This window comes from Sphaerodactylus townsendi, linkage group LG07 (assembly GCF_021028975.2).
Source record: "Sphaerodactylus townsendi isolate TG3544 linkage group LG07, MPM_Stown_v2.3, whole genome shotgun sequence".
Classification (NCBI taxonomy): domain Eukaryota; kingdom Metazoa; phylum Chordata; class Lepidosauria; order Squamata; family Sphaerodactylidae; genus Sphaerodactylus; species Sphaerodactylus townsendi.
The window spans coordinates 2652719-2665015 of record NC_059431.1 but is presented as its reverse complement, the minus strand read 5'-3'; the positions used below and the strand labels follow the sequence as shown (position 1 = coordinate 2665015).

Genomic DNA, 12297 nt, shown 5'->3' with positions numbered 1-12297 from the left:
GACATGCACAGAGTTGCCAATGGATGGAAGCGAATTGCTATCCTGACTTAAAAGGTGCAATGTGTAGAACCTGTAGTCATTCAAGATGATTATTCACAAACTTGTATAAGGATTTGGCTGAAACAGAGAAAGCATGAGAACAAGAACAAAATACATTTAGTGCTTGATTGCCAAAATGTAAAGCAAATGGTGCAAAATAAAACAATTTCTTTGTCTTTATATTGAAAGTATGAAAACAATCAAGCTGACTTGTTTACTAAAAGCAGTATTACCAAGAACTGGGGTTTGAGCGTATGTTTTCTTTATTGAAATTATTGTCCAATGTTCCTATGTAACTTTTCTTTGTAAATGTTGTATTTTGTATGTATTGTGGCTAGCTTCCTAGGATATGAGAAGGGTGTCATGATGATAGTTAAAGTGTCCATATCCTATCCAGCATGGAGTCAGCATGAGACTGGAGGCTGACAAACCCCGGTTCTGAACCTGTTCCAAGTGACCTTTACCATGATTGGTTGAGTCTTGTATAAAAAAGCAACTTGTATGATACTGTATCAAGTGAACTGCTTTGGGAAACGGGTGTTTGGCGAGAAACACCTCTTTGATTGTCTGCTGAATATTCTACGATTGTATACTTAGCTACTTGTACATACAGAGCAACTGAATGATAAATACCTTCTTAAGTGAATGACAAAGGCTGTGTAGGTTTTACTTCGCATGAAGAGTAGCAGTGTGCTATATTACAGCAGACCACTTGTTCTGCCACTCCTGAGTAGGCCACTGCTCGAATTCCTTGCTTCATCAAAGCAAACTTCCACTGTATAAAGCGAGCCCGGCACTTACTGTCAGGAAGTTCTTCCTGATGTTTAGGTGGAATCTCTTTTCCTGCACCTTGAATCCATGACTCCTGGTCCTGGAGCAGCAGAAAACAGGCTTGCTGTCTCCTCAACATGACATCCCTTCAAATAGCTAAACAAAGTATCACTCATCCTACACCTGTGCGTTTCATTTTTTTCATCTTGTTCACCTCCATCTGCTTTTGCAGTGAGTTCAGATCTCATTGGATTCTATCTCTGTCTTTTGGCTGCTTGCTGCCCCTCCCAGCTTGGTGTCACCAGCAAATGTGGCGTCTCTGTTCATAGCAACCAGTAGCCCAGAAGTCATGTCTTGCCTGCTGCCATCTCTACACCAGCCCATTCTCCTCCGGGAAAAAACCTGAAGCAAAGTAGGCACTGAACCTTCCCGCTTTCTCTCTGTTCTCTGCCAGGGGTGAATTCCGCTGGCATACATATAGCATCTTTAGGACATTATAAAAGACCCATTGGGGGATTTTGTGTTCTCACAGCACTGGAGTACACCTGCGGCACGAAGTTCTTGCCACTTTTTCAGCGGGGGCCGCCAGTTTGGGTGCTGCAGAAGATTCTCATCCATTGGCTTTTTTTTTCTTTCAAAAGTAGATGAATAAAGTTTGTTTAGCCTGGCCGTCCAGCGCATGTGTTGTTTTTCCTTTTCCTTTGTTTTGTTTTCAGGGGGATGTCTGCGAAGCTACGGCAACACGAGCAGAGAAGCTGCACTCTGATTCAGTCCAGCTCAGCACAGAGACTCTGCTTTTCTCTGCTAAGTTTCACGCACAATGGAAGGGTCTGGGGCTCAGTGTCCCTGGTTCAATTCCTGACAGCATCCCCAGTTAAAAGCACCGTGAGCCCTCTCTACCTGAGACCCTGGGTGGGCACGACTGGGTGGGCACGACTGAGCTTGATGGGCTGATTCAGCTTCAGCTGGCTTCGTGGGTGTTTGTGAGTAACCAGAGGTCCTAGGATCTTCTGCAGGATTTCTAAAAGATCCTTGCGAAGAAGAACCCCTTCCCCCCCCCCCCACGTTGTCCCCCCTTGCCTTGATAGGTCCAACAGAGGCCCCGAGGGGAGGCCTCCTCCTGCTCCACACCGAGGCACTGGCTGATAACTGCCTGCTTCTGGGCACCAAGAAAGCAGGCTGGCGGAGCAAGGCTGGGGGTGGCCAGGCTCCGGGTGGCAGAGTCCAGTTCCCGCTTCGGAGGGTGGCGGGCTCTGTGGGGGGTTCCTTCCCTCCCCACCCCCCGCTGTTCCCAGGCGGCACCCCCCCCCCCCCAGATGATGGCCAGGGGTGCCCTAGCCGGGGGTGGGGTGCCTGCCTGCCTCTGGCGGGCGGGAGGGGCGGGGAGGAGGGCGCCCTGCTGGAGCTGCCGCCAGGGGCCCGCAGAGGGAGGGGGGTTCCCTGCGCTGGGCTGGGCCGGGTCCTGGCAAAGGTCCGCCAAGGGGGGAGCCCGAGCGCCGCGCCGCTCCGCCCTGCCCCGCCCTGCCCGAGGGCGCCCCCCCTCCGGCCGCCGGAGCTGCCCGGGCAGCGGCTGGCCTGACCCGCTCCCGCTGGGTGATCCTGGAGACTTGGAGGCCGGTTGCGAGTGGGGGAGGAGGGTGCAGCGTCACTCTAGGATTCGTGCTTGTTCTGGACTCTGTGGTATGCCGTGGGCCCCGCCCCCATGCCTGGAGATCAGCTGCGCCTGAGTGCCACTGGGCGGGGGCAGGACGGGCGCTCCCATTTCGCAGCGGGAGGGGGGAGGGGCGCGTCACTGTCCTGCGCGGCCGCGTTGCCTAGGCGACGGACCGAGAGAGGCGTTGCTGCGTCATCGCCAGGCGCCTGCCCGGCGCGCGGTGCATGGTGGGCGTCGCCGTTGTCCTGCCGCGCGGCTCTTGGGCGATCTCTTGAGAGGCGCGCGATGCCGCTGTGGGCTCCCGGCTCTGCCGCGCCGCTTCTCTTGCTCCTCCTGCTGCTGCCGCTGCTGCTGCCGCCGCCCTCGGCCCAGGCCCAGCCGGGGGGCCGCTACTCGCGCGAGGCCAACGAGGGCGCCCCGGCCGAGTTCCGCCTGCAGAGGCTGGAGCAGCTGTGGCAGAAGGCGCACCGGGTGAGGCGGGGGGGGGGGCGCCCCAGGAGCCCGCGGTCCCCACGCCTGCGCGCAGCCGGCACCACGTGTCGCCTCGGGTGGGCACCACCCCCCCGCCCCGACCTTGGAGAACCCCCACCCCCGGGCTCAGCGGGGCCTCCCCTCCCCTCCAGGGCCTCCCGCCGCGCCCGGAAGCCCCGCGCCCGCAGCTCCACCCCCACCCTAGGGAGACGGACGCCCCGTGGGAAGAATGCCCGGAGTCTCTGCTGGGGGAGCTTTGTGCCTGGACTTTGCCGCCTTGTGGGCAGCTCCTGCGGGGAAGAAGCGGGCGGTCTATTGTCCCGCTCTCGGGACCCACTCTAGCTTCGCTCGTCAGCACCCCCCCCCTCCCCTCGCGCAGCCCAGCTGCCGTGTGTGGGACCCCTGCCGGGCACACCTTTTCGGTGGCCTCTGGCGTTGGCCAGATGGAGCAGGGAAGGGCCGGGTGGACGTGGAGCCCGCTCCCTGCCAGCAGCCAGATTGCCTTAATTGTTAACGCAGAGGTCAGCCTAAGGTTGCAACGTGGCTGTTTTTGGACGGAGGCCTTCAGTACCATGACCGAACATTAAAGTTTAAGTGGCCGGAGATGTTAATATTAACAGTTTTTCACTCGCTGCCGGCCGCGCTCATCTGTCACCTGCTGGACTTTGGAGCAAGCTTGTCTGTCTCTTTCTGCCGGTTGTTGAGATGGCTGGGGGATGTGTTGTTGCAAAGTGTGTGCTCACGCAGCCCTCAGGACCAACCGGCATTGAGATTTGTATAAGAGAGCTGATGGGGAGAAGTCTGAGGCAAAAAAGAGTGTGGGAGCGGGCCATAAAAAGAGTCCCAATCCCCCTTTCCTCTGTTGGAAATGTTGGTAAGCCAGGGGCTGCAGTGTGCCTGTTAGAATCATAGAGTGGGAAGAGACCCCAAGCGCCAACCCCCTGCAATGTAGGAGCACACAATTAAAGCACTCCCGACAGGTGGCCATCCAGCCTCTGTTTCAAAACCTCCAAAGAAGGAGACTCCACCACACTCTGAGGGAGTGAATTCCAATTCGAACAACCCTGACAGTCAGGAAGTTCTTCCTAATGTTTAGGTGGAATCTCTTTTCCTGCACCTTGAACCCATGACTCCTGGCCCATGTCTCTTGAGGCAGCAGAAAACAAGCTTGCTCCCTCCCCAACATGATATCCCTTCCAATATCTAAACATGGCTATCGTGTCCCCTCTTCACCTTCTCTTCACCAAACTAAACATCCCCAGCTCCCTCAGTCTCTCCTCATAGGTCCTGGATTCCAGACCTTTCACCATTTCTGTTGCCCTCCTCTGGACCCGTTCCAGCTTGTCAATATCCTTCTTGAATTACGGTGCCCAGAACTGCACATACTATTCCAGGGGAGATCTGACCAATGCAGAATCAAGAAGTGCTATTTCATCCCCTGATCTGGGCACCATACTCCCCTTGATGCAGCCCAGAATTGCATTGGCTTTCTTGACTGCCACATCACGCTGCTGACTCAATGCTCAGTTTTTGGTCTACTAAGACTTTTTACTTCCTAGCAAGTGTGGGATTTAGCCACAGGGCTATACCAGACATTTATTTATGCAATAAACTATTTCCTATTTTTCCTTGCGGCTCAAGATGGCTTGCAAATCTGAATTACAAAGAAATTTGTACAATTTAAAAGATACAAAACAAAACCCGAAGAAATTCCTTCAGGATTTGTGCAGATGTGTGGGTCTGAGTGGTTGCACTGCAAGGAAAGAGCACATTTTGTGTTGGGAGGCTTCTTGTGGGTGCCACCCCCATCTCCAAGGGCTCTGTCTGCCTCCCAGCTTCTTACTTTGTCGTCCCTGTACTACGCTTGCTTTGAGACACAGGTGCAGATGGCGTGCGTGTCACTGAATTCCCAGAGTGGCTCACAGGGTCTCTCCTCTGCCTCAGCAGCTTCATCTGTCTGCTGTGAAATTGGCCGAGCTGCACAGCGACCTCAGGATTCAAGAGAAGGATGAACTGAGCTGGAAAAAACTGAAGGCTGAAGGGCTGGACGAAGATGGAGAAAAAGAGGCCAAACTCAGGCGGAACCTGCACGGTAAAGAGAATGCCAGTTGAGAGTGTCATGCTTTCGTAAGAGCTTTTGGCCGACAGGCCGGCGTGCATCTTTTACTTATTTAGACACATCGATCCCACCTTTCTTTTTGGTTCAAGGTGGTTTACAATAGTTAAAGTGTCCCTAGTTAAAACCAAAAATAAATTAAGAAGCCCCCCTCCCCCCATCCCTCGCCCTTCTTGCCATAAAAAGAGGCCTGCTGTTTCACGCCCCTCAGATGCCCTGGCGGCCCTTCGAGCCACAACCGTGTCCAAGACCAGCAGAATGGCAGCCGGGGTTTCCAGTGGGAAAGCCAACCCCGTGCCCCCCTGCCCCCGGCTTCCTTGCGTGAACCAGGACTTGCAGCTGCTTTTAGGAAAGGACCGAGAGTGGGCGGTGGGAGGAAAGGGCGGCCTGGCTTGAGGTTTTGTGGTCCTTACTGTTTTTGTGAGAACGTGCAGGGTTCCCCAGCAGGTCCAGAGCAGTCTGCTAAGAACGGCTCAGACGTCCCTGGGTGGGGGCTGCCATAGAGGCCTGGAAGGCCATTGGGGAAAGGTTGCGTGAGTAGAGGGTGGGGGGTCATTTCATAGAGCTTTCTCTATGTTGCTTGTTTCTCCCTTGCAGTCATTATGGCTAAGTATGGCCTGGATGGAAAGAAGGATGCTCAGCTTGGGGGCACAAACTTCATCAAGGATGGCCTAGAAAACGACGTGCTGGATGATCCCAGACTGGAGAAGCTGTGGAACAAGGTGGGGGCGGAGGCGGAGGCCTCCCTCTGGATGGGCCGGCTGCTCTTTTCCCGGTCTTGATTCCTAGCATGAGCCAGGCTCCTGCTTTAAACTTCCTTCTTTTCTGAACGTCCAGCATGCCAGTGGTTGCTCTTTACCCATATGTTGCACAGGCTGGAAAGAAGCTTTTTCCTTCATAATACTCTTTCCCCCCCTGCACAAAAAAAGCCACAGCCTAAACATAAGCAGAGTGTACCTAGTGGTTGTCTCTGAAGTCTGAATGTGGTATGTCGCATTTGACGGTTGCTTGTTCAGATGAAGCTTGTGCATCCCGTGTACTAGTTGGTTTCTCTCCAAACACGACTTCATCCTGCCCAACTGAAGCAAAGTGCGGGGCTCTGTGTAGGGAAAGCAGAGTGGGCTGCCATGTGGGGCTGCCCTGTCAAGCCCTGGGCTCTTGTCGCCTGAGCTGCCGTTCCTCATAACCCAAGGGCGGTGGTCCTCCTTCTAGGCCAAAGCCTCCAACATGTTCTCTGAGGAGGAGCTGGAGAAACTGCGGAGGGAGTTCACGCACCACAAAGAGAAAGTCCGTGACTACCACCTCTTGCTGGAGACCGTGAGTCGCACAGAAGGTACGTGGCGCTCAAGGGCTGGGGCTGCAGCAGAGGCTGGGATGACTGAGGCCTCGGGGCTGTGGCTCTCGCTTGAGTCACGCGGGCAGCATCGTGGCACGAGGGGCTTCCTGGGCAAGCGGCTGCCCCAGAGGACAGTCGGAGGGAGAGGTGGGCTGCTTTGCAGAAAGCTTGGCCCCAGAGCTTCCGCTCCCAGTGGATGCAGGGGGTGTTTTCCTGAGGATTCACCTTTGTTGGAGCATCATTCTCCCCAGTAATTACTCGAGGTGCAGCATGGGTATCTGGGCTGTGAGGTGTATATCCTGTGGCTCATAATTAGCCTCCCCACCACCTTGGACCTATGGAGCCTTGCCTGTTGCAAAGAGAAATCAGCTCTGGGTGGGCCCCGGGGGCTGCGTTTCCCAGCGTTGACTGTGGAGGTGCCTGAGTGGCATAGAGGTTAGAGCGACAGATCCGGGTAGGAGAGAGCCAGGTTCAGGTCCCCGGGATGGAGACTAGCTGACCTTAGGGCGATGGCTGTGCATTCATTAGCTAGAGCTCTTTGCATCAGAGACAGGTCGTGTCCATCCGAAGCAGGTAGCTTCATACTTCAAGCAATGTGGGCAAAGGGTGAATAGGGAGAAGCTAGAAGGAGAAGCCAACGTGAAGCGAAGAGCGGCCAAAGTGAAACTAACCCATTATTGGTGAGAATTGCTTTCAATTGTTGAAAGACCAGCAGGGTTGAGTAAAACGGAAATTCAACAAAGGAAAATACAGTCTGAAAGCTGTTGAGCAGTGTGGCCACGCACAGTTGCCAAGACAAAAGATTTCTGATGTAAATTTTATGACTCTCCTTCAAAAGAAGAATTCAGCGCAAAAGCAGAGTTAGTTTCATGTTGTTTTTGCACGGTTTCTAACCTGCAGATTGGCCTGGAGATTTCTAGAATTTTTAAAAAATATATTTTTATTGTTTTTCAACATTTATTAAACCTACAAGAAAAAGAAAAAAGTAAAAGGAATAATAGACCTGATTGCATCAAAAAGGGAAAAGATCTACCCCTCATTATATTAAGTGCATATTGCATAATGGAAAGAGGAGTGGTTTTGACCGCCTTCCCTATTCTTGCTTTAATCTGTTGACACGGGAAGAACGTGTGTGTGTGTGTGTGTGTGTGTGTGTGTGTGTGCGCGCGCGCAGAACACCACCCCTCTCCGAGAAACCCTAGACCTTTCTCAGAGGGTCACGCATCTCTCCTGGTGAGTGTCGGGCATCACGTCTGATGATGTTTGTCGTTTTCTCTGGGGCGGTTTTTGGAGCTGCCTCTGTAGGGAGTGAAGGAGCCAGGTGAGACGAAGGCTGAGCAGTGGGAGGTGCTGGGTGGGGTGGCTTTGGGGGCCTGCATCCATTTCCAGCATTGCGTTCACTCGCTGATGCTTTTGGGCCGCAGATATCTCTAAAAACGTGATCCAGCCCCTGGAGGAGGACGTGCTGAAGGAAGAGCTCTTGCACCAGAAGCACCGAGAGCTGAAGGAGAAACTCCAGAGCATCAACCAGGGCTTCGAGCGGCTGCGCAAAGTCAGTCACCAGGGCTACGACGCCACCAGCGGTACGTGTGGCTCTCCTCTCGTGGACCCCTAGCAGGCATTGCATGAAGCCGCCTACTGCCCTTCTCCTCCTGTGGGCCGCTGTGGCTCTGAGCACCGTGGAGGGAACCAGGGCATCCGTATCCCAGAGCTCTGGTCCCAGCTGGCTTCTAGGTTATCTTCTGTGGAGGTGTGAGGTGTGTGGAGCATGGCCAGCTGGCGGCATGCCAGGGCTGCAGGCAGGAACCCAGAGATAGGAACTGCCTTTTTCGGCCCTGGTACCTCACCAAAGAGGAGCAGGGGCCTCATGCAAGCCCACTTGTGTGGCTGGGGAGGGGAGGGAGCGCTTCACTCAGAGGGGCTTCTCCTAGGCAGGCTGGGTGGGGCTGATCTTCCTTAACATGCACAGAGCTGTGGGTTTTGATACATGGAGGGAGGGCCACTTGGAAGCTGTTGCTGGCACCACCACCTCTTTCGGAAGGCGGCAACCGGCCTTTGCTCTGATTGCAAAATACAGGCATTACTCCCCAGGTCAGATGTGTGAGCCACCCTCAGCTGGGACCCACTGCAGGCCTTGGCTGGCTGGCTTGCTGGTGCGTGGTAGACACATTCCCTCCCCGCACACATGACAGTGGAATGGCTTTGACTGCCGATGTTTCTCTTGCTCTTGTTTGCTGTCTCGTGTGTCTGTCTGAGGGGTTGCTGAGTATTTTCTCCAGTTCTACTGGCACAGGGGTCTGCAACCTGCGGCTCTCCAGATGTTCATGGACTACAAATCCCATCAGCCCCTGCCAGCATGGCCAAAAATATCTGGAGAGCTGCAGGTTGCAGACCCCTGTACTAGCAGGTGCCCTCGAGGTAGGAGAGGTAGAGCATGAATGTCTGGAACAAAAGAAGGAATCTCATTAGCCCTGTGCCAGATATCATGGTTGGAGTGTCAGACTAGGATCTGGGAGGCTCCAGGTTCGAATTTCCACTCTGCTTTCTGCTCGACTTCAGGACAATCACACCCTTTCAACTTGACCAACCTCATAGGGTGGTTGTGAGGATAAAATGGAGGCCAGGACAATGATGATAAGCTGCTTGGAGGTCCCTGTAGAGGAGAAAGGGGGGCATAAGCGTAACAAATAAGCACCTGCTTGGTTTTTTGGCCACAGAAGTCCACCTTCTTTGTCCCCCCAGAGTTTGAAGAGCCCAGAGTGATCGACTTGTGGGATATGGCGAAACTGGGCAATTTTACGGAGCAAGAGCTTGAATCACTTCGGGTGAGCTGAACAAGCCTGGCAAAGACAGCCGGTGCTTCCGTTCTCTCCCCCCCCTCCAGCCAGCCAGCCAGCCAGCCAGTGAGGAGGGGTCCGGGCGGTGCTGCTCCGCGGGGGGTGGGTCCGGGAGGCTCCCTGGCTGCCTTCTGCTGCCAGGGTGTGAATTTGTCCCTGGGGTGTTCCTTGGCGTCCTCTCCTAGGAAGAACTGAAACACTTTGAAGCAAAAGTTGAGAAGCACCATCATTATCAGAAGCAGCTGGAGATTTCACACGAGAAGCTGAAGCACGTGGAAGGGATGGGGGATAAGGAGCACCTGAGCAGGAGCAAGGAGAAGTACTCCGTGCTGGAAGGGAAGACCAAGGAGCTGGGCTACAAGGTGAGGGAGCCGCTCGGTTCTTCCTGCCAGAGGGGTGGGGCCAGGCACGCTCCCTCGCTGTGTCCACTGAGGGGGCGCCTCGTCTCTCTCTCCTCCAGGTCAAGAAGCACCTGCAGGATTTGTCCGGCAGAATCTCCCGAGGTCTTCAGCACAACGAACTCTGACACTCTTGGCTGGAAGCCGAGCGTCTGCGGACGGGTCCAGAGGCAATTTTGAATTCCTGCTGAGCGGAATTGCTGGAAATTCTGGTGGTTCTTGACTTTGGCGAGGAGGTTTTTTCATTCCAATTGTGTACTTCAATCACACCCTTGAACCTTACTGTTAATGTGGAAATGGTCCACTTCGTATGTTACAATTTCCCCCCACATTATTTTAGTCTAATATCTGCATCAAGCAGGCCTTTGAGGGGGGGCCTCAGTGAGCAAGAAGAGCTCAGTGGTTGGAAAGTGTGCTTCTCAGGGGTGGGGGTGTTGCTGTTTCATGTAATTGGGAAGGGGCTGCGCAATGCCTTGTGAAGCTGTGAGTGCCCAGAGAGCCCCTCCTGTGATAGCTTTCTGCCATGACCTTGAGTTGGAAGTACGAAAGGGATCAAAGACCAAAGCTCTGAATCTTCTCCCCACCCCCCCACCCCCACCCCCAGGGATCAGCAGCCGCTGCCCTTGGAAACTAGGCTTCGCATCGTGGTCTGAATGGGGCTCCCCCCCCTCTTGTCCCTGTCGCTCCAGCTGTAGAGCAGAGGCAGCTTGCGGGGGGGGCGGGGGGTCTTGCTTGAACCTTCAGGAAATCCACAAAGAAGTGCTGCTCACTGAGGGAGGCTGGATCCTGTTTGTGCTCCTGGGATCCAGGAGCCTCTTGCCAGGAAGAGGAAGCCAGAAGAAGGAGGTGTGCAAGGGCCGAAATGGGGGTGGGGGCCCTGAAGGGCGCAACTGAAGGACACTTCCCCCCCCCCGCCTCTCTCTGTCTTTCTGTTACATCTTGTTAAATAAAGGAAAAGTGAAAGATGATTGAAATGTCTCTATCCCGCTTCTCTTAGGAGAGTTAAAGCCAGCATGCGTAAATGTGTCAAACTAAACAAAATGCCCCAATTGAAAGCCAGTGTAGTGGTTAAAAGTATTGCATTAATATCTGGGAGACCCAGGTTCGAATCTCCACCAATGCCATGAAAGCTCACTGGGTGACCTTGGGCCAATCACACACTTTCCACCTAGCCTACCTCACTGGGTTGTTGTGAGGATAAAATGATGGCGAGGAGAATTATTTAAGCTGTTTCGGGTCTCCATTCGGCAGAATGGTGGAGTAGAAGTGAAAGAAATATAAGCCAATATACAGCCTATCAAAAATGCGTGGCCAAATTCTTAATTTCCAGACTATCCCCCCAAAATACTAAACATCCCACTTTAACTGAAGGCCCTGTGAAAGCAGACGCCTTGTGACTTCCCTCCCCCACCCAGTCCCTTCTTCGTCCCGTCAGGGCCTCCATCCCATAAACTGAGTGGAAGCACAGAGGTTCCCAGGGTCCTGTTAGATGCTGAACCTGGAAAGAGCAGAATGTCCAGAGGGCCGTTTCCTTGCTGTGTTCTCTAAAATGTTTCCATGGGGCACGGAGGGAGAAACCCCCCAGGGAGACAGTTCCCTGTTGGACAACATCTGACAACGAAGGGGATGGATCTATGAGAGCGGCTGTTGCTGTATAAATCCCCAAACCAGCCCCAGGCTGTCCGTCAGAACCGCTTAGACTTCTGGGCTGGAGGATCCTGCCACCCGAAGGGGCTGACCAGTGAAGCCCTGGCCTCAGGTGGGCATTCCACCTCAAGGGTTTTCCATTCGTGTGACCTGTTGCTGGACCAGTGGGGAGCGACTTCTGCAGAGCCCCTGTGCAGTCAGTCGGGGCGGCAGCTTCTCCCAGCCCTGGATCTCGGCTGAGAACCTGCCCTCTGCTTGCCATCTAATCGGGCAACCGTTGCTGCACAGCATGTATGGGTGTGTGGGTGTGCCCTTGCCTCTCTCTCTGTGGACATCATTGTATGTTTGTTATCATGGATGCAACCAAATCAATAAATAAAGGGGGCCAAGCTGCAGGCAGTGGGGTGGGGTGACTTCCTGGCTGTCAGAAGCCTTTCCACCTCAGTCAGGGAGACTTCCCAGAAGCCATCCGATGAGAAGGGGTCTCCTGGTCTCCAAGATTGGATGAGACGGGCTTCATCCGCCTGGAGTCTTGCAAGAGCATCGCAGCGTGAGCTCTTCAGGGAGCCTGGCCCTCCGGAGCAGCAGACCGGGCAGCCCTCGAGAAGAGCTGAGCGGGTGAGATTCCTTTGATGCTGGAGTGGTGGAGAAGAACGCTGCCGCTGCTGCTGACCACGGTGCAGCTGTGGGGTGGTGGTGGTGGTTGGTTAATCATGAATCTTCTTCCAGTGATGTTCATGATGTCTCTTGACACTTAAGCCTGCTAAACCATGGAACGGTGGCCCTGCTGGAGGAAAGGGGAGGCGTGGGTTTCAAGCTCTCTCGCGTAGTCACAGTTCTGAGTCTCCAAACCCTCCATAGCTTTGTGGAAGCCTTTTGTGCCCGCTGGGACTAAGAGGAGGCCCACTTAATTGGCCCCCTGGCCTGGCAAAGGAAGGAAAGGACTGCTCCCCAGGAATGCAGTTTTAGCAGGCAGTGAGAGAGATCTAGTCTGCTGAAATGGCTGCCCGCTACTTCCAGCTGCTCAA

General features: G+C 54.3%; 1 protein-coding gene across 1 annotated transcript; it reads left to right on the top strand.

Moving 5' to 3' along the window:
- The first annotated feature begins 2661 nt into the window (after positions 1-2661).
- LRPAP1 (LDL receptor related protein associated protein 1) lies at positions 2662-10590 on the top strand. Its single transcript, XM_048503598.1, has 8 exons — positions 2662-2935; positions 4883-5027; positions 5649-5773; positions 6264-6384; positions 7812-7970; positions 9130-9212; positions 9410-9586; positions 9685-10590. The coding sequence occupies exons 1-8, from the start codon at positions 2750-2752 to the stop codon at positions 9748-9750; spliced, it is 1062 nt and encodes a 353-aa protein (XP_048359555.1). The 5' UTR covers positions 2662-2749; the 3' UTR covers positions 9751-10590.
- Positions 10591-12297: the final 1707 nt, after the last annotated feature.